General features: G+C 63.9%; 4 protein-coding genes across 4 annotated transcripts; 2 read left to right on the top strand and 2 right to left on the bottom strand.

Annotated features, from left to right (window-relative positions):
* The first annotated feature begins 169 nt into the window (after window positions 1-169).
* On the top strand, window positions 170-4580 carry VAMP5 (vesicle associated membrane protein 5). Its single transcript, XM_074808200.1, has 2 exons — window positions 170-1700; window positions 3406-4580. Exons 1-2 carry the CDS (start codon window positions 1242-1244, stop codon window positions 3649-3651), a joined length of 705 nt encoding a protein of 234 aa, XP_074664301.1. The 5' UTR covers window positions 170-1241; the 3' UTR covers window positions 3652-4580.
* Window positions 4581-4939: 359 nt separating this feature from the next.
* Window positions 4940-6604, bottom strand: C28H2orf68 (chromosome 28 C2orf68 homolog). The gene is made up of 4 exons (XM_074807986.1): window positions 6413-6604; window positions 6181-6296; window positions 5442-5560; window positions 4940-5185 (listed from the first exon to the last, which is right to left on the bottom strand). The coding sequence occupies exons 1-4, from the start codon at window positions 6505-6507 to the stop codon at window positions 5063-5065; spliced, it is 453 nt and encodes a 150-aa protein (XP_074664087.1). The 5' UTR covers window positions 6508-6604; the 3' UTR covers window positions 4940-5062.
* Window positions 6605-6719: 115 nt separating this feature from the next.
* USP39 (ubiquitin specific peptidase 39) lies at window positions 6720-13343 on the top strand. The gene is made up of 12 exons (XM_074808189.1): window positions 6720-7062; window positions 7395-7464; window positions 7580-7674; window positions 8016-8152; window positions 8240-8392; window positions 8484-8709; window positions 8798-8875; window positions 8965-9032; window positions 9116-9447; window positions 10990-11125; window positions 12942-13028; window positions 13146-13343. The coding sequence occupies exons 1-12, from the start codon at window positions 6720-6722 to the stop codon at window positions 13191-13193; spliced, it is 1773 nt and encodes a 590-aa protein (XP_074664290.1). The 3' UTR covers window positions 13194-13343.
* Window positions 13344-13553: 210 nt separating this feature from the next.
* Window positions 13554-18333, bottom strand: SFTPB (surfactant protein B). The gene is made up of 8 exons (XM_074808335.1): window positions 18267-18333; window positions 17622-17746; window positions 16873-16941; window positions 16670-16795; window positions 15438-15536; window positions 14909-15238; window positions 13713-13820; window positions 13554-13628 (listed from the first exon to the last, which is right to left on the bottom strand). The coding sequence occupies exons 1-8, from the start codon at window positions 18331-18333 to the stop codon at window positions 13593-13595; spliced, it is 960 nt and encodes a 319-aa protein (XP_074664436.1). The 3' UTR covers window positions 13554-13592.
* Window positions 18334-24596: the final 6263 nt, after the last annotated feature.

Here is a 24596-nt window from a genome sequence, read left to right as displayed (position 1 = left end):
TGGCCCGGGTGGGACTTTCCGTGTCCCCGCGTGTCGTTGTCCCCGTCCCCCCCCCCCCCCCCCCCCCCCCCCACCCCCCCGGTGCCCCGTCCCCCGGATCCCCGCGTGTCCCACCCCCCCTCCATGTCCCCTGTCCCCACCACACCCCGTGTCCCCGCCTGGGCCCCGACCCCACGGTCCCCGTGTGCCCACCCTTGGGTGTCCCCATGCCTTGTCCCCGTGTCCCCAAGTCCCCCATGTCTCCTGTCCCGGTGGTCCCCATGTGCCACCTCCTCACGGTGACAGTGTCCCCATGTGCCCCTTCCCTGTGGTGCCCTTGTCCCTGTGTCCCCTCTGTCCCCATGGTCCCCAGGTAGGTCCCCATAGTCCCGTATGGCCCCATGGTGCCCATTTCCTGGGGTACTCTTGTCCCCATTGTCTCTCTGTTGTCCCCATGGCCCCTTAGTCCCCCTATTGTCCCCATAGTGCCCCTTCCCTGGGGTGCCCTTGTCCCCAGCGTCCCAAATCCCCAGGGTCCCTATGGCCCCATTGTCCCCTTACTGGCCCCATTGTCCCTCTATGTCCCCATGGTCCCTATGGCCTCGTTGTCCCCTTATTGTCCCCATAGTGCCCCTTCCCTGTGCTGTCCTTGTCCCCGTGGTCCCATTGTCCCCATTGTCCCTCTATGTCCCCATATGCCCCATTGTCCCCTTATTGTCCCCATAGTGCCCCTTCCATGTGGTGTCCTTGTCCCCATGGTCCCTATGGCCCCATTGTCCCCTTTTTGTCCCTATAGTGTCCCTTCCCTGTGGTGTCCTTGTCCCCGTGGTCCCTATGGCCCCATTGTCCCTCTATTGTCCCCATAGTCCCCCTTGCCTGTGGTGTCCTTGTCCCCGTGGTCCCATTGTCCCCATTGTCCCTCTATGTCCCCATATGCCCCATTGTCCTCCTTATTGTCCCCATAGTGCCCCTTCCCTGTGGTGTCCTTGTCCCCATGGTCCCTATGGCCCCATTGTCCCTCTATGTCCCCCTGCCCTGTAGTACCCCTTCCTGTGGTGCCCTTGTCCCTATGTCCCCTCTGTCCCCATGGTCTTTTATGTCCCCGCAGTCCCCATTGTCCCCATGCTGCCCCTTCCCTATGAAGTCCTTGTCCCCATTGTCCCCATGGTCTCTGTGTCCCATGGTCCCCCTGTTGTCCCCATTGTCCCTCTATTGTCCCCACAGCGTCCCTTCCCTGTGGTGTCCTTGTCCCCGTGGTCCCTATGGCCCCATTGTCCCTCTGTTGTCCCCACAGCGTCCCTTCCCTGTGGTGTCCTTGTCCCCGTGGTCCCTATGGCCCCATTGTCCCTCTATTGTCCCCACAGCGTCCCTTCCCTGTGGTGTCCTTGTCCCGTGGTCCCTATGGCCCCATTGTCCCTCTGTTGTCCCCAGTGTGTCCCTTCCCTGTGGTGCCCTTGTCCCCACGGTCCCCTTGTCCCCATATGCCCCTTCCCTGCAGCACCCACAGTCCCCCCACCCCCCATCCCCACACTTCCCCGTCCCCGGGGTCCCACTGTCCCCACGTGTCCCCCACCCCTCCCTGTCCCCAGGCGGGGCTGGCGCGGTGCCAGCGCGAGGCCGAGGAGGTGACGGAGCTGATGAAGCAGAATTTCGCCCGGGCGCTGGAGCGGGACGGGCGCCTCAGCGACCTCGACAGCCGCGCCCAGGAGCTGCGCGCCATGGTGGGCACCCACCCGCACCTATAGGGACATACAGCCCGGGGGGGCACTATAGGGACATAGAGAGCCTGGGGGGACAAAGTATAGGGACATAGAGCCCTGGGGGAGGGACACTAGAGAGACATAGAGCCCTGGGGGACACTATAGGGACATATAACTCCTGGGGGGGACGCACTATAGGGACATAGAGCCCTGGGGGGACACGCTATAGGGACATAGGGCCCCTGGGGGGGACACACTATAGAAATATACAGCCCTGGGGGACACTATAGGGACATATAGTCGCTTGGGGGGACAAACTATAGGGACATAGAGCCCTGGGGGAGACACACTATAGGGACATATAGCCCTGGGGGGGACACACACTAGAGGGGCATAGAGCCCTGGGGGACACTATAGGGACATATAACTCCTGGGGGGGGACACACTATAGGGATATAGAGCCCTGGGGGACACGCTATAGGGACATAGAGCCCCTGGGGGGACAAAGTGTAGGGACATAGAGCCCCTGGAGGGACACACTATAGGGACATAGAGCCCTGGGGGAGACACACTATAGGGACATATAACCCCTGGGGGGGACAAAGTATAGGGACATAGAGCCCTGGGGAGGGACACTAGAGAGACATAGAGCCCCGGGGGGGACACACTATAGGACATAGAGCCCTGGGAGGGACGCACTATAGGGACATAGAGCCCTGGGGGACACTATAGGGACATATAACTCCTGGGGACACACACTATAAGGGTAGAGAGCCCTGGGGGGACACACTATAGGGACATAGAGCCCCTGGGGGGACACACTATAGAAATATACAGCCCTGGGGGACACACTATAGGGACATCTAGACCTGAGGGGGACATGCTATAGGGGCATAGAGCCCTGGGGGGACACACACTAGAGGGGCATAGAGCCCTGGGGGACACTATAGGGACATATAACTCCTGGGGGGGACACACTATAGGGGTATAGAGCCCTGGGGGGGGACACATTATAGGGACATAGAGCCCTGGGGGGACAAACTATAGGGACATCTAGCCCTGGGGGGGACACGCTATAGGGACATAGAGCCCCTGGGGGGACACGCTATAGAGATATACAGCCCTGGGGGACACACTATAGGGACATAAAGCCTCGGGGGGGACACACTATAGGGACATCTAGCACTGGGGGGACATCCTATAGGGGCATAGAGCCCTGAGGAACACTATAGGGACATATGGCCCCTGGGGGGGGACACGCTATAGGACATAGAGCCCTGGGAGAACACACTATAGGGACATATGGCCCCTGGGGGGGGACACGTTATAGGGACATAGAGCCCCTGGGGGGACACGCTATAGGGACATACAGTCCCGGGGGAAGGAACATGGCCGGGGGGACACTATAGGGACATAGAGCCCTGGGGGACACAAACACTGGTGGGGGTGTGGTCCCCGGGTGGGGAGGGACGGACACTATAGGGACCTGCAGCCTCAGGGACGGGGGAACCGCTCGCAGGGGGACACTGTAGGGACATACGGTCCTGGGGGGAGGAATCGGGGGGGGGGGAATGCTATAGGGACATACAGCTGGGGGGGGACACACAGGACACTATAGCGTCGGGGGGGAAGGGGGGGGCTGTATGGCACTATAGGGCCCCCCGGACACTACAGCCCTATATGGCCCGGGGGGGTACCGTGTCCCCCCCCCACGCTGTCCCCACAGGGCGAAAGCTTCGTCCGCAGCACGCAGGCGGTGGCGCAGCAGCAGCACAGGGGACACCGGCGCTGGCGCCTGGTGGCCATCGGCCTCGTCACCCTCTTCCTCCTCCTCCTCTTCCTCGTCCTCGCCCTGGCGCTAGGGCTGCCGCGGCCACCCCCTGCCATCATCACTGTCACCGTCCCTGTCCCCCTCGGTACCCCCCCTGGTGCCACGGGGAGCCTGCCAGGACTTGGGGAGACCCTACAATAACAAACCAGCGGGAGCAGCTTTGAGGAGACCCGACAATAACCGAGCAGCAGGACGATCCCCGGGGAGACCCTACGGTAAACAACCACAAGATCTGCTTCGGGGAGACCCTACAACAAACCAACGGGGTGATCTTCAGGGAGACCCTACAGCAACAAACCAACGGGGTGATCTTTGGGGAGACCCTACAGCAACAAACCAACGGGGTGATCTTTGGGGAGACCCTACAGCAACAAACCAACGGGGTGATCTTTGGGGAGACCCTACAACAACAAACCAACGGGGTGATCTTTGGGGAGACCCTACAATAACAAACCAATGGGATGATCTTCGGGGAGACCCTACAGCAACAAACCAACGGGATGATCTTCAGGGAGACCCTACAATAACAAACCAACGGGATGATCTTCAGGGAGACCCTACAACAACAAACCAACGGGGTGATCTTTGGGGAGACCCTACAGCAACAAACCAACGGGGTGATCTTTGGGGAGACCCTACAGCAACAAACCAACGGGGTGATCTTTGGGGAGACCCTACAATAACAAACCAATGGGATGATCTTCGGGGAGACCCTACAACAACAAACCAACGGGGTGATCTTCAGGGAGACCCTACGGTAAACAACCACCAAGATCTGCTTCAGGGACACCCTACAACAACAAACCAATTGGATGATCTTTGGGGAGACCCTACAATAACAAACCAACGGGATGATCTTTGGGGAGACCCTACAGTAACAAACCAACGGGATGATCTTTGGGGAGACCCTACAGCAACAAACGTGCCAGACCCTACAATAAATCAGCACCAGGACCTGCTTTGAGGAGACCCTACAATAACAAACCACCCCGCTTTGCTCCTGGGAGACCCTACAATAACAAAGGGACCGGATTTGGGGAGACCCTGTCACAATAAACCAGCACAACCCACCTCTGAGGAGACCCTACAATAACAAAGGGTGGGATCTGCCCTGAGGACACCCGGTTTTGTCCCCAGGTGCCACCAGCACAGGGTGGGGGAAGGACAGGAGGGTGCTGTGGCCCTGCCACTGAGATGGAGGGGACCCTGGGGACATGATGGCACCTGGGGAGGGGACAAGATGGGGGGCACCCATTGGCACCTGCACAGGGGGCACCCTGGCACCCATGACAGGGGATGCTGAGGGCGATGACAGCGGCGATGTGACACGGTGACACATTGGGGTCCCCAAATGCCCTCCCCTCCCCCAGCCCAGCCACCTGGGTGTCTCCCCGTGCCTCAGTTTCCCCAAGCGGAGCCAGACACCGGAGCCTCGCAGCACCTTTACTGACACCAGGTAGCGGCTGTCACCCATCCCGGGCCTCGCAGCGTCCCCAGGGGGTGGCAGTAACCCCTGGGGGGTGGCAGTGTCCCTCGGGGGGTGTTGGCAGCGTCACCCCGTCCCTCGGCGCTTGCTGAGCTCGTCCTGCACCCGCTGGCAGAGGGCCCAGCGCAGGGCTGGCTCCAGCGGGCTCCGGGCGCACACCCGCCGTGTCACCTCCTCCGCGCTGTCCCCCTGCAGCACCCTGTCACCCGCTGCGCTCCATGGCAGCGCCCCACAGCAGCACCCACACCCACCCACCCAGCACCCACCTGCATCCAGGGCACCCCATGTCCCCCACCCACATCCATGGGTGCCCCGACCCCCCTGCACACAGCATCCCCCCTCCTTGCTCCTCCTGCCCCCCCAACCCCGCACCCATGGGTGCCCCCAGGACCCTGCCCAGCCACCCCCCCGGGGGTGTGCGGGGTCCGGACGCCAGGGTCCCCACCTGGTGCACGATGACACAGGTGACGTGGCCGTCGTCCCCCTCATACTCCAGGCAGAAGAGTCGGGGCCCGCGGGTGTCGGCGGTGGGGGGATCCGGGCTGGCACCTCCCCCGGGACCCCCTGTGGCACCTGCGCCCTCAGGGAGCAGCCAGCGCCCCCCCTCCCCATGCCCCAGCCCACCCTTAGGTGCCCCCCACCCCATCACCCCCTTGCACACCACCCCATTCCCTGGTCCACCCTTAGGTGCCCCCCCACTCCCAAACCATCTCTTGGGTGCCCCCCATCCCCATCCCTCCCTTGGGTGCCCCCCCCATGCCCAGCCCACCCATGGGTGCTCCCCATCTCTGTGTCTCCCTTCGGTGCCCCCCATGTCCCAGCCCACCCTGGGGTGCTTCCCCTACTCCCTCCCACCTTTGGGTGCCCCCCATCCCCATGACCATCTTGGATGCCCCCCCCCCCATGCCCAGCCCACGCGTGGGTGTCCCCCATCCCTGTGTCTCCCTTGGGTACCCCCCATGTCCCAACCCACCCTGGGGTGCTCCCCCACCTCCCCCCCACCCTTGGGTGCCCCTCCCATGCCCAGGCGCACCCAGGGGTGCCTCGTGACACTCCCCCCACCCCTGGGTGCCCCCTCTTGTCCCAGCCCACCCTGAGGTCTCCCCCCATTTATCCCCCTTCTTGGGTGCCCCCCAGCTCACCCAGGGGTGTTCCTCCCCCACCCATGGGTGCCCCCCACTCACCGGGCCGCCGGGGTCGATACACCTGCTGGTCGGGGCGGCGGGGCCGGGGGGGGGTCGGGGTGAGCCGGCCCCGCGCCCGCCCCCGCGCCTGCCGGACCGCCCGCTCGTAGGCGTCCCTGTGCACCGGGGGGGGGGGGACCGAGGAGGTTACCGGGAGAGCGGGGGGGGGGGGAGGACACACACCAGAAGTGTCACAGCGGGTCCCGGGGCCGCGCTGGCCTAAGGCCGGTACCTGGCGATCTGGTTGCGGCGGATGTGCCGCACGAAACCGTGGCTCATATCGAGTCGCCCACCCGGGCGGCAGCGCCAGCCCGCGGTCGCCTCCATCAGCCGCCACCGGAGCCGGCCTAGAGCACGGGAGACCGCGGGCGGCACCGGGCCACCGGTAACGGGACGCGGTCCCTTTAAAAGCCCCGCCGGTTGCCGGGACCGCGCATGCGCAGACGCGCGGGCGCGGCTGCGCCCGCGCGTCTGCGCATGCGCGGTCCCGGCGCCGCGCGGTCCTAGACACCGCCCCCCCGCGCATGCGCAGGGGCGGGATGTCGAGCCGCGGGAAGCGGGAGCGGGAGGCCCGGGCGGCCCCGCGGGGCCCGGGCGGCGGCGGCTCGTCTTCCTCCTCCTCCTCCTCACGGGGCTCGTCGCGGAGCCGCCGGGAGGGGGATGCGGAGCGGTCCCGGGGGCGGCGGGAGGCGGAGCGAGACCGCGGGAGGCGGGAGGCGGTGGAGCCGGGCCTGGCCCTGCCGCTGCCGGTTGATCCCGCCCGGATCAAGCGGGAGGCGGGGACCGGCTCCTGGGGGGGCTCCGCCATCCCCACCGGCCCGGTGCGGGTCAAGCGTGAGCGTGAGCCTGATGGCGACTCCGATCCTGAGCCCGAGCCCACCGGTGGGGACCGGGGGTGTCTGGAGGGGGACACACGGGGGGGTCCGGGGTGTTGCGGGGGGGGCACCGGGGGTGTCTGTGGAGGGGACCGGGGGTGTCTGTGGAGGGGGACACACGAGGGGGTCCAGGGGTGCGGGGGGGGCACCGGGGCTGATCCTGGGGGTCCCGGGCTCAGTTCTGGGGAGGAGAAGAGGCACCCGGGGGGGGAACCGAGACTCATCCCCGGGTGGGGCTTAACGGGGAGGGGGCCATTTCCTTCACGGCTGGTGCGAGGGGTCGTCCTGGCACTAATGAGACCCGCGACCCCCTTCGCTAACGAGCCCCTCGCCCCGCAGTGCGCTACGGCCGCTTCGACCCCGAGGACCAGCGCAGCCGGCACTGCCCCTACTTGGACACCATCAACAAGTGAGTGGGGGGGGGACAGGTTGGGGCATCCCCTGGGGGCTCCTCCCCCTCCTGGGGGTCCCCGCTGTCCCTGGGGGTCCCCCCCAGCCCACCTGCAGCTCTGCCCCAATCCCAGGAGCGTCCTGGATTTCGATTTCGAGAAGCTCTGCTCCATCTCACTGTCCCACATCAATGTCTACGCCTGCCTCGTCTGCGGGAAGTACTTCCAGGGTGAGTCCCCCTGGGGAGCGGGGTGCTGCTGGAGGGACATGGCGGGGACACCCAGGGGCCAGGGTGTTGCTGGGGGGGGGTGGACATGGGGGACACCCAGGGGCTGGGGTGCTGCTGAGGGGGGCACAGGGATCCCCAGGGGCCAGATATTGCCTGGGGGGAGGCACGGGGACGCTCGGGGTGGGCAGAAGCAGCCTCCAGATGCGGATGGGGAATCACTTCAGTCCATCTCCACCTCCCTCTCTCCTCTCTGAGGACTTGAGGCTCCCCCCAACCCCACCACCTCCCTCTCGAGCCCCTCCCGTGCCCCTCCACCCTGACACCCCCCCTCTCCCCCACAGGCCGCGGGCTGAAGTCTCACGCCTACATCCACAGCGTCCAGTTCAGCCACCACGTCTTCCTCAACCTCCACACGCTCAAGTTTTACTGCCTCCCCGACAACTACGAGATCATCGACTCCTCTCTGGAGGACATCACGGTGCGGCAGGAGGGCTGAGCTGCCCTGGGAGGGGGGTTCAGCTTTGTGTGCCCCCCTTCTTTTTCCGACGCCGTTTCTCTCCCGCAGTACGTGCTGAAGCCCACCTTCACCGCGCAGCAGATCACCAACTTGGACAAGCAGGCCAAGCTCTCCCGTGCCTACGATGGCACCACGTACCTGCCTGGCATCGTGGGGCTCAACAACATCAAAGCCAATGATTACGCCAACGCCGTCCTCCAGGTATCACCGGGTAGGGGGCTCCAGGCTTCATTTCTGGGGTGAAATCCCACCCCGAGGCTGGCGGGGATGCTTCCTGGCTTCTCTCCCACAGGCTTTATCCAACGTGCCGCCGCTGAGGAATTATTTTTTGGAGGAGGAGAACTACAAGAGCATCCAGCGCCCGCCCGGGGACATCATGTTCCTGCTGGTGCAGCGTTTTGGGGAGCTGATGCGGAAACTTTGGAACCCCCGGAACTTCAAAGCTCACGTTTCGCCCCACGAGATGCTGCAGGCCGTGGTTCTCTGCAGCAAGAAGAACTTCCAGATCACCAAGCAAGGTGAGGAGCAGGGTGGGATGGTGGTGGTGGGGGGGACACTCTGGATCCAGCCCCCTGCCCCAGTTCTGATTTACTCTCTGGTTTGTAGGGGACGGGGTGGACTTTCTCTCCTGGTTCCTGAACGCGCTACACTCGGCCCTGGGCGGCACGAAGAAGAAGAAGAAGAGTGAGTGGAGGGTGATGAAGGCTCCTTATTCCCTTGGGGCACCCTCTTGTCACCCCTGGTCCCCCACCAACGTCTCTCTGTCCCCGCAGCCATTGTCACCGACGTTTTCCAGGGCTCTATGCGCATCTTCACCAAAAAACTGCCTCACCCGGATCTGGTGAGTACATGGAAGGGCAAAGGGGGCTGGTTCTTGCCCCCGTGGGGGTCTACAAGCCCCCAACTGAGCCCCGTGTCCCGCAGCCAGCCGAGGAGAAGGCGCAGCTCCTGCAGAACACCGAGTACCAGGAGATGATGGTGGAATCCACCTTCATGTACCTGACGTTGGACCTTCCCACCGCCCCGCTCTACAAGGACGAGAAGGAGCAGCTCATCATCCCCCAGGTCCCCCTCTTCAGCATCTTGGCCAAATTCAACGGGGCCACCGAGAAGGAGTACAAAACCTACAAGGAGAACTTTCTCAAGCGCTTCCAGCTCACCAAGCTGCCTCCCTACCTCATCTTCTGCATCAAGCGCTTCACCAAGAACAACTTCTTTGTCGAGAAGAACCCCACCATCGTCAACTTCCCCATCACGTGAGTGGTGAAGACCCCTGGGTGGGCACTTGGGGTTTCTCTCTCTCTTTCCGTGCACCCCGTTGTGAGTCTGGAAGCATCTGGAGGGGGTCTGGAAGCATCTGGAGGGGGTCTGGAAGCATCTGGAGGGGGTCTGGAAGCATCTGGAGGGGGTCTGGAAGCATCTGAAGGGGGTCTGGAAGCATCTGGAGGGGGTTTGGAAGCATCTGGGGGGTTTGGAAGCATCTAGGAGGGGTTTGGAATCATCTGGAGCAGGTTTGGAAGCATCTAAAGGAGGTTTGGGAGCATCTAGGAGGAGTTTGGAAGCATCTGGAGGGGGTTTGGAAGCATCTGGAGGGGGTTTGGGAGCATCTGGGGGAGGTTTGGAGCATCTCGGGGAGGTTGGGAGCATCTAGGAGGGGTTTGGAAGCATCTAGGGGGAGGTTTGGAAGCATCTGGGGAGGGATTGGAAGCATCTGGAGAGGGATTGGAAGCATCTGGAGGGGGTTTGGGAGCATCTGGGCAGGTTTGGAAGCATCTGGGGGAGGTTTGGAACATCTAGGGGGAGTTTGGGAGCATCTAAAGGGGGTTTGGAAGCATCTGGAGGGAGTTTAGGAGCATCTAGGAGGGGTTTGGCAGCATCTGGGCAGGTTTGGAAGCATCTGGAGGGGATTTGGGAGCATCTGGGGGAGGGTTGGAGCATCTAGGAGGGGTTTGGAAGCATCTGAGGTGGTTTGGAAGCATCTGGGGGAGGTTTGAAGCATCTAGGAGGGTTTTGGAAACATCTGGAGGGGGTTTGGAAGCATCTAGGAGGTGTTTGGGAGCAACTAGGGGAGGTTGGGAGCATCTGGGAGGGGTTTGAAATCATCTGGAGCGGGTTTGGAAGCATCTAAAGGAGATTTGGGAACATCTAGGAGGAGTTGGGAAGCATCTGGGGAGGGTTTGGAAGCATCTGGAGGGGGTTTAGGAGCATCTGAGGGGGTTTGGGAGCATCTGGGGGAGGTTGGAAGCATCTAGGAGGTGTTTGGGAGCAACTGGGGGAGTTGGGAGCATCTAGGAGGGGTTTGAAATCATCTGGAGCAGGTTTGGAAGCATCTAAAGGAGGTTTGGGAACATCTAGGAGGAGTTTGGAAGCATCTGGGGAGAGTTGGGAGCATCTGGAGGTGGTTTGGGAGCATCTGGGGGAGGTTTGGAGCATCTGGGGGGTTTTGGAAGCATCTGGAGGGAGTTTGGGAGCATCTAGGAGGGGTTTGGAAGCATCTGGGGGGGGTTTGGGAGCATCTAGGAGGGGTTTGGAAGCATCTGGGGGGGTTTGGAGCATCTAGGAGGGGTTTGGGAGCATCTGAAGGGGGTTTGGGAGCATCTGAAGGGGGTTTGGGAGCATCTAGGAGGGGTTTGGCAGCATCTGGGGAGGGTTTGGGAGCATCTGGAGGGGGTTTGGGAGCATCTAAGGGGCGGTTGGAAGCATCTGGGGAGGTCTGTGGGTGGTGTAGGGGTTCCTCTGGGGTTTGGGTGCCGGCGACACCCAGCTGAGGGGTGTGGGGTGCTCCGGGGTGTCCCCAGGAACGTGGACCTGCGGGAATACCTGTCAGAGGAGGTGCAGGCGGCGCACGCCAACACCACCTACGACCTCATCGCCAACATTGTGCACGACGGGAAACCCTCGGAGGGCTCCTACCGCATCCACGTGCTGCACCACGTGAGTGTCGCTTGTCCCTGGGGGGGTGTTTTGCTGATTAAGGGTGTTAATTAAACTCGGACAGCGGGGTGACAAGAGGAGGTGTGTTTTACTGGGGATAACGGAATAATGTAACAGTCATACAGAAAAGACGCAGTAAGGAAAGGTGGAATCACGCACTTAAATAGGGAAATACAGGGGCTGCATCAAATCACCACTGGGAGAGAGGGAATTAAGGCAGATCCATCCCCGCTCGCACCCGTTCCCACCATCCAGCCCCGCAGGCGCTGGGCAGCCCCGGGTGCAGCGAGGGTTTGTTGAGCCTGTCCCGGCGAGCGGGAAATCCTACGCGGGGCGTCCACCCGTAGCTGAGGCACCCGAAGGCGCTGTGAGCGGGTCCGGCCTTAGGGACCAAAAATCAGCCACCCAGAATAACCGGCACCTTTGTTTTGAGTGGAAACGTCTGGTTTCAGTCTCCTGGTGGATTCACCCAGAGCCTGGCCAGGGCTGGGGGAGAACCGAGGGGGTCGGTGCTGGCGCTTGTAGGTACCGGCACTGGTACTGGGGCTTTGGGCTTGGGTTTGTGCTTTACTTACACACAGGTTTATACTTATATTTATACTTATACTTACTTATACTTTACTTATATGTATATTTATACTTATATTTATACTTTACTTAGACTTTACTTTTACTTAGACTTTACTTATACTTAGACTTTACTTATACTTACACTTTACTTAGACTTTACTTATGCTTTAGACTTTAACTTAAGACTTGACTTAAGACTTGACTTAAGACTTGACTTAAGACTTGACTTAGACTTGACTTAGACTTAGACTTGACTTAGACTTAGACTTGACTTAGACTTGACTTAGACTTGACTTACTTATACTTGACTTTACCTATACTTTACTTTTGTACTTTACTTGTACTTAGACTTTACTTAGACTGTACTTAGACTTTACTTAGACTTAGACTTTACTTAGACTTAGACTTTACTTAGACTTAGACTTAGACTTTACTTAGACTTAGACTTAGACTTTACTTAGACTTTATACTTTAGACTTGACTCAGACTTGACTCAGACTTGACTTACTTATACTTTACTTTACCTATACTTTACTTTTGTACTTTACTTGTACTTAGACTTGACTTGGACTTGGACTTGACTTGGACTTGGACTTGACTTGGACTTGGACTTGACTTAGACTTTACTTAGACTTAGACTTGACTTAGACTTTATACTTTAGACTTGACTTAGACTTGACTTAGACTTGACTTAGACTTGACTTAGACTTGACTTAGACTTGACTTAGACTTGACTTAGACTTTATACTTTAGACTTGACTTAGACTTGACTTTACTTTTACTTCCACTTTACTTCCACTTTACCTACACTTTACCTACACTTTACCTACACTTTACTTATACTTTACTTATACTTTACTTTACTTCTAGTGTACTTTTAGCGTACTTTACTTTGACTTTACTTTGACTTGACTTTGACTTTACTTTGACTTTACTTTGACTTTACTTTTACCTATACTCCTACTCATACTTTATCCAACCATATTAACACTGATTCTGTTGTGTTCATGTTCCGGCCTGTGCAGGCCCCATTTCTCGTTAACGAGCGATAACGACCACACCCCACCTGTGTGTGCACCCTCGAGCCCCTCCCGTCGCAGCCCAGCCCCACACCCGCTGGCGCGATGCTCCCGGGGGCCAGCCGGGGGCCAGCTCTGGCCTGGGGCTGCCGTCCCTCAGCCCCTCAGGGGTGACAAGGGGGTGTCCCCCCCCCCCGCCCCCCGCCATCCCCTCTGTCCCCTCGCAGGGCACCGGGAAGTGGTACGAGCTGCAGGACCTGCAGGTCACCGACATCTTGCCGCAGATGATCACCCTCTCAGAGGCCTACATCCAGGTGAGGGGCTTCGGTGACAGCGAGGGGGGGTCCTGGAGGACATTTGTCACCCCCCAAAATGTCCCTTTGTCCCCCCCTGACCACTCCCCCCCCCCCCTTTTCCCTGCTCTGCCGCAGATCTGGAAGCGGCGCGAGGAAGACGAGACGAACCAACAAGGCGCCTGAGCCCCTTGGGGACACCCACAGCCCCCCCGGGGACACCCACAGCCCCCCCAGGGACACCCACGACCCCCCCTGGGGCACCCACAGCCCCTCCAGGGCCACCCCCAGCCCCCCCTGCCCCCCAATTAAAGGCCACCCCCTGTATTTTTGTAACCGTTTTCCGCTGTCGCTTCTCTTTGGGTACAGGGTGGGGGACGTGGTTTTCACAGTTTCTGGGAGGTGCCAAAACCTGCCTGTTTTCTGAGAAAAATGCACCTCCGCTCCTCACACCCCGTCACACCCCCCCCCTGCCCAAAACACCCCAAAAAATTGAGGAAACTGAGGCAGGGCAGCATCCAAGCTTTATTTGGGGGCTGGGGGTGAGGGATGTGGCTGGGGGGGGGGAGCTCCTCCTGCCCCCCCCTATGCCCAGACGTGCTCCTGGCAGTGCTGCAGGGCCTGTGGGAGAGCCAGGGAGGGGTGACGGTGGGTGCCAGCCCCCCCCACCTTGTCCCTTTTGTCCCCACCTTGTCCCCAACTCACCTGGCAGCGGCGGGCGGCCTCGGGGCTGGAGCACCAGTAGGTCGGGCCCAGGGCACAGGGTCCCAGGTTTGGGGACAGCGCGGGGAGGGGGTGGCCTGGTCCCAGGGCCTGCAGGGTGGGGACACGGGTGTCAGGGAGGTCCCCTGGTACCCCCTCAGGGGGGGGACGCCCCCAGGAACCCCCTCCCCACGGCTGTGATGTCCTCGGTGTGTCCCGTGGGGCCATGGCACTCTCAGTGTCCCCCCGCCTTGGGGGGTCCTGTACCTGGTCACACCCTTGAGTGTGTCCCCCCAGGGGCTGTGACACCTCTGGGGACCCTGGCGCATTCTCTGGTGCTGTGACACTTTTTGGGGACCTCGCTCTGTCCCCAGGTGTCGTGGCATCCCCTCAGGGATGTGGCACTCCTGGGGCTGTGACACCTTGGAGGGTGTCCCTTGGGGCTGTGACACCCCAGGACATGTCCCTGGGGGCTGTGACACCCTTTGGGTCCCCAGGACATGTCCCTGGGGGCTGTGACACCCCAGCATGTGTCCCCTGAGCCCGTGACACCCTTTGGGTCCCTGGCATGTCCCCCATGGGCTGTGACACCCCGGCATGCGTCCCTTGGGGCTGTGACACCCTTCGGTGTCACCGCAATGTCCCTTTAGGGCTGTGACACCCCAGCACGTGTCCCTGGGGGCTGTGACACCCTTTGGGACCCCAGGATGTGTCCCTTGGGGCTGTGACACCCCAGCATGTGTCCTTTGGCCTTGTGACACCCCAGCACGTGTCCCCCAAGCCTGTGACACCCTTTGGGTCCCTGGCATGTCCCCCTGGGGCTGTGACACCCCAGCATGTGTCCCTTGTGGCTGTGACACCCTTTGGTGTCACCACAATGTCCCTTTAGGGCTGTAACGCCCCAGCACGTGTCCCTGGGGGCTGTGACACTCTTTAGTGTCACCACAATGTCTCTTCAGGGCTGTGACACCCTTTGGGGCTCCAGCATGTCCCCTTGGGGCTGTGACACCCCAGCATGTGTCCCCGGGGGCTGTGACGCCCTTTGGTGTCACCGCAACGTCCCTTCAGGGCTGTGACACCCTGGAGCACGACCCTCGGGGCTGTGACACTCTTGGGTGCCCTGACACATCCCTGGGGACCGTGACACCCCCCCCCCACCTCAGTCTCGCCCTGTAGTGCCACCCCCTCACCCCGCTCACCTCAGTGCCCCCACAAGGGGCCTCGGTGTCCCCAAGGGGCCTCTGGGGAGGTGACAGCGGCGCGTCACCGTCCTCGGGGCGACAGGCGAGGAGCAGGTGACAGAGCAGGCGGGGGCCCAGGCGGCCCAGCGCCCCCTCCAGCGCCAGCACCGCGTACCGCTGCGCCAGGCACTGGCACGCGCCCGCCACCACGGCCGGCAGCACCCGGCACAGCCCCGCCGCCGCCGCCGCCACCTTCTCCTTGGGGACAGCGGCCTCGGCGCGGGTCAGGAAGGTGCGACACAGCCAGCACAAGGGCAGCGGCACGGGCAGGGCCTCGCCGGCGGCGACCTGGGGATGGGCGTTCACTCTGGAGACTAATGGTGGGGCTGCGGCTTTGCTTGTACCCACAGAGGGACCCTTTGGGTGCTCAGCTCTGCGCACACCCGTGGAGGTGCCCCTCGATTCCCGAATTTATGCCGGGGGTCGTGCCCACAGAGCCACCCACGGAGACGCCCGTGCCCGTGCCGATGTCCCCAAGGTCCCGTACCTGCAGGCGGGTGCTGAGTGCCCCGAGGGGGGGCACGGCCGGGGCCCCCCCGGGCTCGCCCGGGCACAGCGTCAGGTGGGCACAGATGGCCGAGGGCTTCTGGCGGGGGGGGGACAGGGTGAGGGCACCCAGCATAGGGCACCCCGAGGTGACCTGGGTGTCACAGTGTCCCCAAGCACCCCCAGGTGTCCCCAGATGGACAGTGGCCCCCAGCAACCCTAAGGTGTCCCCAGCGCCCCCAACACCCTGAGGTCCCCAACCCCCTCGGCACCCCAAGGTGTCCCCAGATGGCACGGTGACCTCCAGCACCCCAAGATGTCCCTGGCCATTGTCCCCACGCCCCCCCCAGCACCCTGAGGTGTCTGCAACCAGCAGGCTGTCCCCAAACCCCCCCTCCCCAGCGCCCCAAGATGTCCCCGGCTGGCACAGTGTCCCCAGGCTGTCCCCAGCTGGCATGATGTCCCCAATCCCCAGGCCCCCCCAGCACCCTGAGGTGTCCCCGGATGGCGTGTTGTCCCCAACCCCCCCCAGCACCCTGAGGTGTCCCCACATGGCGTGGTGTCCCCCAGCACCCTGAGGTGTCCCCAGATGTCACAGTGTCCCCAAACCCCCCCCCAGCACCCCTGGGGTGTCCCCAGATGTCACAGTGTCCCCAACCCCCCCAGCATCCTGAGGTGTCCCCGGATGGCGTGGTGTCCCCCAGCACCCTGAGGTGTCCCCAGATGTCACAGTGTCCCCAAACCCCCCCCCAGCACCCCTGGGGTGTCCCCCAATAGCATGGTGTCCCCAAACCCCCCAGCACCCTGAGGTGTCCCCAGATGTCACAGTGTCCCCAACCCCCCCCAGCACCCTGAGGTGTCCCCACATGGTGTGGTGTCCCCCAGCACCCTGAGGTGTCCCCAGATGTCACAGTGTCCCCAAACCCCCCCCCAGCACCCTTGGGGTGTCCCCCAATAGCATGGTGTCCCCAAACACCCCCAGCACCCTGAGGTGTCCCCAGATGTCACAGTGTCCCCAACCCCCCCAGCATCCTGAGGTGTCCCCGGATGGCGTGGTGTCCCCCAGCACCCTGAGGTGTCCTCAGATGTCACAGTGTCCCCAACCCCCCCCAGCACCCTGAGGTGTCCCCAGATGTCACAGTGTCCCCAACCCCCCCCCCCCCAGCACCCCGCAATCTCCCCCCGCACGCCACCCCCATGCATCCAGCGCAGCACCCATGGGTGCCCACTCACGAGGCGCCCCTCGAGGTCCTCGAGGAGGAGGCTGAAGTACTGGTGCACCAGGTTCTGGCAGGGTGACACCATGGTGGGCACCGGCAGCGCCGCGCACTCCCGCCGCAGGAAGCCCTCCACGGCCACCTGCACCCACAGCCACCATGGCACCCGCGCTGGCACCCATGGTGGTCACCCCGTGCCCACCCCGTCCCCACGGGCACCTTGGTGGCTGACTCGTTGGCCATGCGGGTGAGGAGGGTGACGATCTGCTGGCAGTCGGAACACATGTCCTGCGAGAGGTGGCATGGGGGACATGGGACATGGGGACACGTGTGGGGTGGGGACATGGGGACATGAGGTGTAGGATGTGGGGAAAAGTTGGGGGCATGGGGACATACGGTGTGGGGACATGGGGTGTGGGGACAAGGGACGTGGGGACATACAGATGTGTGGCATGAGGACATGGGGGAGTGGGGACATGGGGACATGGGGAATGGGGGACATGGGGAGCATGGGGGACATGGGGGACATGGGGACATGGGGGAATGGGGACATGGGCACATGGGGATATGGGGATATGGGGACATGGGAACATGGGGGAATGGGGACATGGGGGATATGGGGACATGGGGGACATGGGGACATGGGGGAATGGGGACATGGCGGACATGGGGGACATGGGGAATGGGGGACATGGGGACATGGGAACATGGGGACATGGGGGAATGGGGGGCATGGGGACATGAGGGACATGGGGACATGGGAGAATGGGGACATGGGCACATGGGGACATGGGGATATGGGAATGGGGGACATGGGGACTTGGGGACATGGGGACATGGAGATACGGGCCGTGGGGCATAGGTATGGGGCCATGGGTGCCGCAGGGGTGAATGGGGACAAAGGGGGGGGCCTGGGGACATGCGGGGGTTCTGGGGACACGGCGGGTTCGGGGCCGAGGGGCTCTCACCGTGGCGGGGGGTGCCCAGGCCTGGCGGGCGCAGTGCCCCAGGGCCCCGCAGCGCAGCGCCGTCTCCCAGCTCCGGCACCAGGCGGAGGGGGGGACCCCGCAGCGCCCCCCCGGCACCCCCAGCCCTGCGGCCACCGTCAGCACCCAGCACCCAGCGCCCCCCCGACTCCCGGGGGACCCAGGCGTCAGCCCCCCCCACCCCAGGGTGCCCCATCCCACCCCCAGCCCTCACGGAGGGACCCAGGTGTCCGGGAACCCCCCCCAATGCCCCCCGCAGTGTCCCACCCCACCCCAAGAGGGGACCCAGGTGTCTGGGACACCCCCACCCAAGCCACACCCCCCCCATCCTCAAGAGGGGACCCAACTGTCCGGGCCCTTCACCCCCAATGTGGGTCCTCCCCCACCCCACCCCTGGGGACTCCCCCCCCCACCCATAGGGCCCATGGGGAGGGTGCACCCAGCTCTGGGGGTGCACCCAGCTCTAGCGGGGGGGCACCCACCTTTGGGGGGGGCACCCACTGTAGGGAGGGGGACCCAAATCTGGGGGTACACTCAGTTTTGGGGGGTTGCACCCAGCCTGGGGGGGGGGCACCCAGCTTGGGGGGGGCGCACCCAGCCCAGGGGTGGGTGTGGGGGGGCCCCTACCTGGGGTGGCACAGAGCAGGGTGAGGAGCAGTGCCAGCACGGGTGACGGTGACAGTGGCAGTGCCATGGTGGCGCTGGCAGGGCCGAACCCCGCGGCCTCTTATAGCCCCGGCGGGAGGTGGCCGCTGGGACGGTGCCAGCGCCGTGGGGACACGTGCGCACCCGCCACGGGGACACTTGGGGGCTGCCACCCCCGTCCCCCACCCCATGGCCTTGCTGCTGTCCCCATGCGCCCGTGTCCCTCATGGTCGTGTCCCCCATCGGGGTCCCCGTGTCCCCATCACACCCCGGTGGCCACGGTGGCGGGGGACAGACGCAGTGTCACTGCTGCGGTGACAAAGCCTTTATTGAGCTGGGAGGGATGGGGGGGCCTGTGGCATGGGGGGGACAGCGTAGGGGGACATTGGTGACATCAGGTGTCCTTGGAGCCGGCTGGCGCCTGGAGGGGGAAGAGGTGGCGGTGGAGAGACAGGGCACCCGCGGGCACCGTGTCCCCGTGTCCCTGTCCCCATGTGCCCACACCCCCATGTCCCATGTCCCCTCACATCCCCATGTCCCCGTGTCCCAGACCCCCATGTCCCCACATTGCCATGTGACCACGTCCCCCCACCCCTCCACACCCTCATGTCCCATGTCCCCAAGCCCCCAAGTCTCCCATGTCCCCACACCCCCATGTCCCCCCATGTCCCCACACCCCCATGTCCCCATGTCCCCACACCCCATGCTCGCGTTCCCCTTTGTCCCCCACATCCCCCACATCCCCGTACCCCCACGTCCTTCCATATCGCCATGTCCCCACACCCCCTTGTCCCCATGTCCCCCCACACCCCCATGTCACCCCCTTGTCCCCGTGTCCCCCCATACCTCCATGTCCCCCTGTGTCCCCAAGTCCCATGTCCCCACACCCCATGTCACCCCCTTGTCCCCGTGTCCCCACACCCCCATGTCACCCCCTTGTCCCCGTGTCCCCACATGTCTCATGTCCCCACACCCCCATGTCACCCCCTTGTCCCCGTGTCCCCCCATACCTCCATGTCCCCCCGTGTCCCCAAGTCCCATGTCCCCACACCCCATGTCACCCCCTTGTCCCCATGTCCCCCCATGTCCCCACACCCCCATGTCCCCCCCATGTCCCCATGTCCCCCCACACCCCCATGTCCCCCCCATGTCCCCACACCCCATGTCACCCCCTTGTCCCCATGTCCCCCCATACCTCCATGTCCCCCCATGTCCCCATGTCCCATGTCCCCACACCCCATGTCCCCCCACACCCCCATGTCCCCCCATGTCCCATGTCCCCACACCCCCATGTCACCCCCTTGTCCCCATGTCCCCCCACATCCCCCACATCCCTTCATATCCCCATGTCCCCACCCCCCATGTCCCCACACCCCCATGTTCCACTCCCCCCATGTCCCCCCCTCCATTCCCATGCCCCCTCCCCCCCCCCAGCAGCACCCATGGGTGCGCCTCCCCCCTCCGCCCCCCTCCCCTTCCCGTCAGGGCTTTGAGGCGCCGTGTCCCCACGTCCCCACCCTCCCCTGAGAGCCCTCCTGGGCCGGGCGCGGCCGGGACGCCCGGGAGGGGTGGGGGGGTCAGGAAGGGGCTCACCTGCCTCAGGGCGGGGGGGGGGCACCAGTGCAGGTGGGTGCAGAGGTGGGTGGGGGTCTGGTGCCGCTTCAGGGCCTCCTCGATGGTGCCCAGGGCGTGGTGCAGCAGGCGGCGGCACAGCCGGGCCCCCACCACCAGCCGCCTGCACACGCGGTGGGTGACACGGGCCACCCCCGCCTGGGGGACACGTCAGCACCCGCCACGGCGGGGGACACGGCGGGGGGCATCGCCGTGCACGGGGGCTTCGCACGGGGGGTGTCGCACGGGGGGCAGCGCCTCGTCCAAAGGCCTTGCACGAGGGGCATCACTGCACACAGGGGTTTTGCACGGGGAGGGGGGGGATCATCTCGCACGAGGGCGTTGCACGAGGGGCATTGCATGGGGGTAGCGCCTTGCACGAGGGCGTTGCACGAGGGGCATTGCATGGGGGTAGTGCCTTGCACGAGGGTGTTGCACGAGGGGCATTGCATGGGGGTAGTGCCTTGCACGAGGGTGTTGCACGAGGGGCATTGCATGGGGGTAGCGCCTTGCACGAGGGCGTTGCACGAGGGGCATTGCATGGGGGTAGCGCCTTGCACGAGGGGCATTGCACGAGGGGGATCAGCTTGCACAAGGGTGTTGCACAAGGAGCACTGCATGGGGGGGGAGCAGCTTGCACAAGGGTGTTGCACGAGGGGCATTGCATGGGGATAGCACCTTGCACGAGGGGCATTGCACGAGGAGGATCAGCTTGCACAAGGGTGTTGCACGAGGGGCATTGCATGGGGGGGAGCATCTTGCACAAGGGTGTTGCACGAGGGGCATTGCATGGGGATAGCACCTTGCACGAGGGGCATTGCACGAAGGGGATCAGCTTGCACAAGGGTGTTGCACAAGGAGCACTGCATGGGGATAGCACCTTGCACGAGGGGCATTGAATGAGGGGGATCAGCTTGCACAAGGGTGTTGCACGAGGGGCATTGCATGGGGGGGGAGCATCTTGCACAAGGGTGTTGCACGAGGAGCATTGCATGGGGATAGCACCTTGCACGAGGGCATTGCACGAGGGGGATCAGCTTGCACAAGGGTGTTGCACGAGGTGGCATTGCACGGGGGTTAGCACCTTGCATGTGGGGGATCAGCTTGCACAAGGGTGTTGCACAAGGGCATTGCATGGGGGGGAGCATCTTGCACAAGGGTGTTGCACGAGGAGCGTTGCATGGGGGGGTAGCATCTTGCACAAGGAATTTGCACAAGGGGCATTGCACAGGGGGTAACACCTTTCATGAAGGGCATTGCACAAGGGGGGGGATCAGCTTGCACAGGGATGTTGCACAAGGGGCACTGCACGGGCGTTAGCACCTTGCCTGAGGAATTTGCACGAGGGGCGTTGCACAGGGAGGGGGATCACCTTGCACAAGGGTGTTGCACAAAGGGCATCACCTCACACGGGGGCTTTGCACCGTGTCAGCACACGGAGGGGGGGGGCGGGGGGGGGGCATCCTCTTGCAAGGGGGCATTGCACAAGAGCCTTGCACAAGGGGTGGTGTCTTGCACGAGGGTCATCGCATGAGGGGCACGACAAGACGGGCATCACCTTGCACGGGGGCATCGCACGGGCCAGGGGGGCATCATCTTGCACAAGGGCATTGCACAGGGGCATCACATGTGTGTGTGGGGGGTCGCCTTGCACAAGGCATTGCACGAGGGCGTTGCACGAGGGCGTTGCACGGTGGGGGGGGGGCATCGCCTAGCACAGGGGCATCACGGAGGGGGGGGGGTTGCCTTGCACAAGGCATCGCACGAGGGCGTTGCATGGTGGAGGGGGGCATCGCCTCGCACGAGGGTTTTGCACGAGGGCACCACGTGTGCGTGTGTCCCCCCCCGCCCCGTCTCACCTTGTCCTTGGGGTTGACCGCGACGTCCCTGAGCGCCGACACCACCCACTTGCAGAGGGCACAGACCACGGGGCCGGAGGGCGGCTGCCCCCCCCCCCCCCTGTGCACCCACCCCTCAGCGCCCGCTGCCAGCCCAGTGGCCCCAGTGGCCCCAGTACCCCCCACCAGTGTCCCAACAGTCCCTTTCTTGGTGCCCCCCCCCCCCCCCAGTCCCCCATGGGTGCCCCCCCCAGTACCTGCCCAATCCCCCACGGGTGCCCCGTCCACCCCCCGTGTCCCCTCACCCCCCCGTGTCCCCTCACCTCCCCCCTTGTGTCCCTCACCCCCCCGTGTCCCCTCACCCCCCCGTGTCCCTTCACCCCCCCGTGTCCCCTCACCTCCTTGTGTCCCCTCACCCCCCCGTCCCCTCACCCCCTTGTGTCCCCTCACCCCCCCGTGTCCCCTCACCCCCCATGTCCCCTCACTCCCCCCGTGTCCCCTCACCCCCCCCTGTCCCCTCACCCCCTTGTGTCCCCTCACTCCCCCCGTGTCCCCTCACCCCCCCCGTGTCCCCTCACCCCCCCCTGTCCCCTCACCCCCTTGTGTCCCCTCACCTCCTTGTGTCCCCTCACTCCCCCCGTGTCCCTCACCTCCCCGTGTCCCCTCACCCCCCGTGTCCCCTCACCCCTGTGTCCCCTCACCATGATGTCATTGTCACTCAGCTGCAGCCCATCCTCAGTCTCGGGGGGTGCTGGTGCTCCGGGGGACCCTGCCAGGGCCCCCCCCCCGCCACTGACAGGGTGTCCAGGGGGGGCCCCTCGGCCCCCGCCAGCAGCAGGCCTGGGCAGTGCCATGTCAGGGGACATGTCCCCGCGTCCCCTCCCCTGACCCCATGTCCCCTCTTGTCCTCGTCCCCCCCATGTCCCCAACCCCTCCATGCCCCTCACCCCCCACTGCCCCTCACCCTCCCGTACCCCCACGTCCCCATCCCCCCCATGTCCCCATCGCCCTGGTCCCCGTGTCCCCCACATCCTCATGTCCCTGTCCCCCCACATGTTGTCATCCCCTCTTTGTCCCCGACCCTCCATGTCCTCCATCCTCCTGCCCCCCTTCCCCATGTCCCCATGTCCCCATCCCTCCATGTCCCCTCTGTCCCCCATGTCCCCCATGTCCCCATCCCTCCATGTCCCCTCTGTCCCCCTCTGTCCCCCATGTCCCCATCCCTCCATGTCCCCTCTGTCCCCCCTCTGTCCCCCATGTCCCCATCCCTCCATGTCCCCTCTGTCCCCCCTCTGTCCCCCATGTCCCCATCCCTCCATGTCCCCTCTGTCCCCCCCATGTCCCCCATGTCCCCATCCCTCCATGTCCCCTCTGTCCCCCTCTGTCCCCCATGTCCCCCATGTCCCCCTCCCCGCCATGTCCCCTCCCATCCTCATGGAGGTCCCCACCAGTGACACCAGCAAGCAGGGCCAGCAGCACCAAGGCCATGGTTGCCCGTCCCCGAGCCCCAGGGGTCATTTATGTCCCCGCAGGATGGGGTGGCAGCCAGGGTGACGGCAGGAAGGGCCCCCACAAAACCACGGCGGCCACAGCGCTGGAAGGGGGGGCTGGGGGCCCCCGAGCATCCGGGAATGGTGGCCCCAGTCACGTCTGCTGGGGGCTGCGAGTGCCCGGGGGGGGGACGGGGGCACATGGGGGGCTGGGGGGGGACACAGGGTGTGCTGGGGGAGTCCTTGGGGACCTGGGGAACATGGAGGGGACAAGAGGAAGCCATGGGACCTGGGGGACACTGGGGGGGACAAGAGGGGACCATGGGGACACTGAGGGGACATTGGGAGGGACAAGGAGAGACCTGGGGGACACTGAGGGGACATGAGGGGACCATGGGGACACTGAGGGGACATTGGGAGGGGACAAGGAGAGACCTGGGGGAGACCTGGGGGTGGACCATGGGGAGACTGAGGGGACATTGGGAGGGGACAAGGAGAGACCTGGGGGAGACCTGGGGGACAGTGGGGGGACATTGGAAGGGGACACAGAGGGACCGGTGGGGGACATGGGGGGACAAAAGCAGAGGGAGGAGGGAACTCGGGGACTTTGGGGACCTGGGGGGATGTGTGGGGCCCTGCGGGGGGACAAGGGGACACTGTGGGGACCTGGGGGGACTTTGGGGATGGGCGGGAGACAAGGGGACACCATGGGGACCTGGAAGGAACATGGGGGGGGGACACAAGGAGAGAGCAGGAGGACATAAGGGTACTGGGGGAACTGGGACAAGGTGGGAGCTGGGGGGATGTGAGGGGACAAGGGGGGCAGACTGGGGGGGACCTGGGGGGACCTGGGGGGCTGGGGAAGATAAGGGGGGGACTGGGGGGGGACAAGGGGAGCTCGTGGGGGGACGGGAGGGGCTGTGCCACCCGCCCTGTTCCCGGCACGGCCTGGGGCCACCGCAAACCCCAAAGCCACGGGGAAGGGGGGGGACACGGGGGGGGGCCTGTCCCTGCCCCCAGCCCTGCCCCCCCCTTCCTGTTCCCTTCCCCCCCCCGTGAAGCCACAAACCTCCGTCACCCCGGGGCCCCCCTTCCCCTGCAGCAGTGGGGGGGGCCAGGGGGAACTCCCCCAAATCCCCAGTGACCCCCGGCACCCCCCCGGCCCCCCCGGCCCCCTCCCCACGCCCCAGCCGCCCCAGTGCCTCCAGTAACCCCCTGCCCTCATTTCTCCCAAGTGCCCCCAGTGTTCCCATTACACCCAGTATCTCCCAGTACCCCGCTACCCCAACACTCCCACTCCTCCCCAGTCCCTTCAGCGCCCCAATTACCCCAGTACACCCAGTATGTGTCAGCACCTCCAGTACCCCCCCAGT

The sequence above is a fragment of the Strix aluco genome, chromosome 28 (genome assembly GCF_031877795.1).
Source record: "Strix aluco isolate bStrAlu1 chromosome 28, bStrAlu1.hap1, whole genome shotgun sequence".
NCBI classification, from domain to species: Eukaryota; Metazoa; Chordata; class Aves; order Strigiformes; family Strigidae; genus Strix; species Strix aluco.
This window is presented reverse-complemented; position numbering and strand designations above follow the sequence as displayed.

Excerpts from the sequence above, each read along its gene's own strand:
- VAMP5 (XM_074808200.1), top strand. The coding sequence starts at position 1,242 with ATGGCCCCATTGTCCCTCTGTTGTCCCCACAGCGTCCCTTCCCTGTGG. Across the intron at positions 1,701-3,405 it reads CCCAGGAGCTGCGCGCCATG|GGCGAAAGCTTCGTCCGCAG; the intron begins GTGGGCACCCAC and ends CTGTCCCCACAG.
- C28H2orf68 (XM_074807986.1), bottom strand. The coding sequence starts at position 6,507 with ATGGAGGCGACCGCGGGCTGGCGCTGCCGCCCGGGTGGGCGACTCGAT. Across the intron at positions 6,297-6,412 it reads CGCCGCAACCAGATCGCCAG|GGACGCCTACGAGCGGGCGG; the intron begins GTACCGGCCTTA and ends CCCGGTGCACAG. Across the intron at positions 5,186-5,441 it reads CCTGTGTCATCGTGCACCAG|GGGGACAGCGCGGAGGAGGT; the intron begins GTGGGGACCCTG and ends AGGGTGCTGCAG.
- USP39 (XM_074808189.1), top strand. The coding sequence starts at position 6,720 with ATGTCGAGCCGCGGGAAGCGGGAGCGGGAGGCCCGGGCGGCCCCGCGG. Across the intron at positions 9,448-10,989 it reads ATCGTCAACTTCCCCATCAC|GAACGTGGACCTGCGGGAAT; the intron begins GTGAGTGGTGAA and ends GGGTGTCCCCAG. Across the intron at positions 13,029-13,145 it reads TCTCAGAGGCCTACATCCAG|ATCTGGAAGCGGCGCGAGGA; the intron begins GTGAGGGGCTTC and ends GCTCTGCCGCAG.
- SFTPB (XM_074808335.1), bottom strand. The coding sequence starts at position 18,333 with ATGGCACTGCCACTGTCACCGTCACCCGTGCTGGCACTGCTCCTCACC. Across the intron at positions 15,239-15,437 it reads CACTCAGCACCCGCCTGCAG|GTCGCCGCCGGCGAGGCCCT; the intron begins GTACGGGACCTT and ends GCCCATCCCCAG. Across the intron at positions 13,821-14,908 it reads CCCCTTGTGGGGGCACTGAG|GCCCTGGGACCAGGCCACCC; the intron begins GTGAGCGGGGTG and ends CCCACCCTGCAG.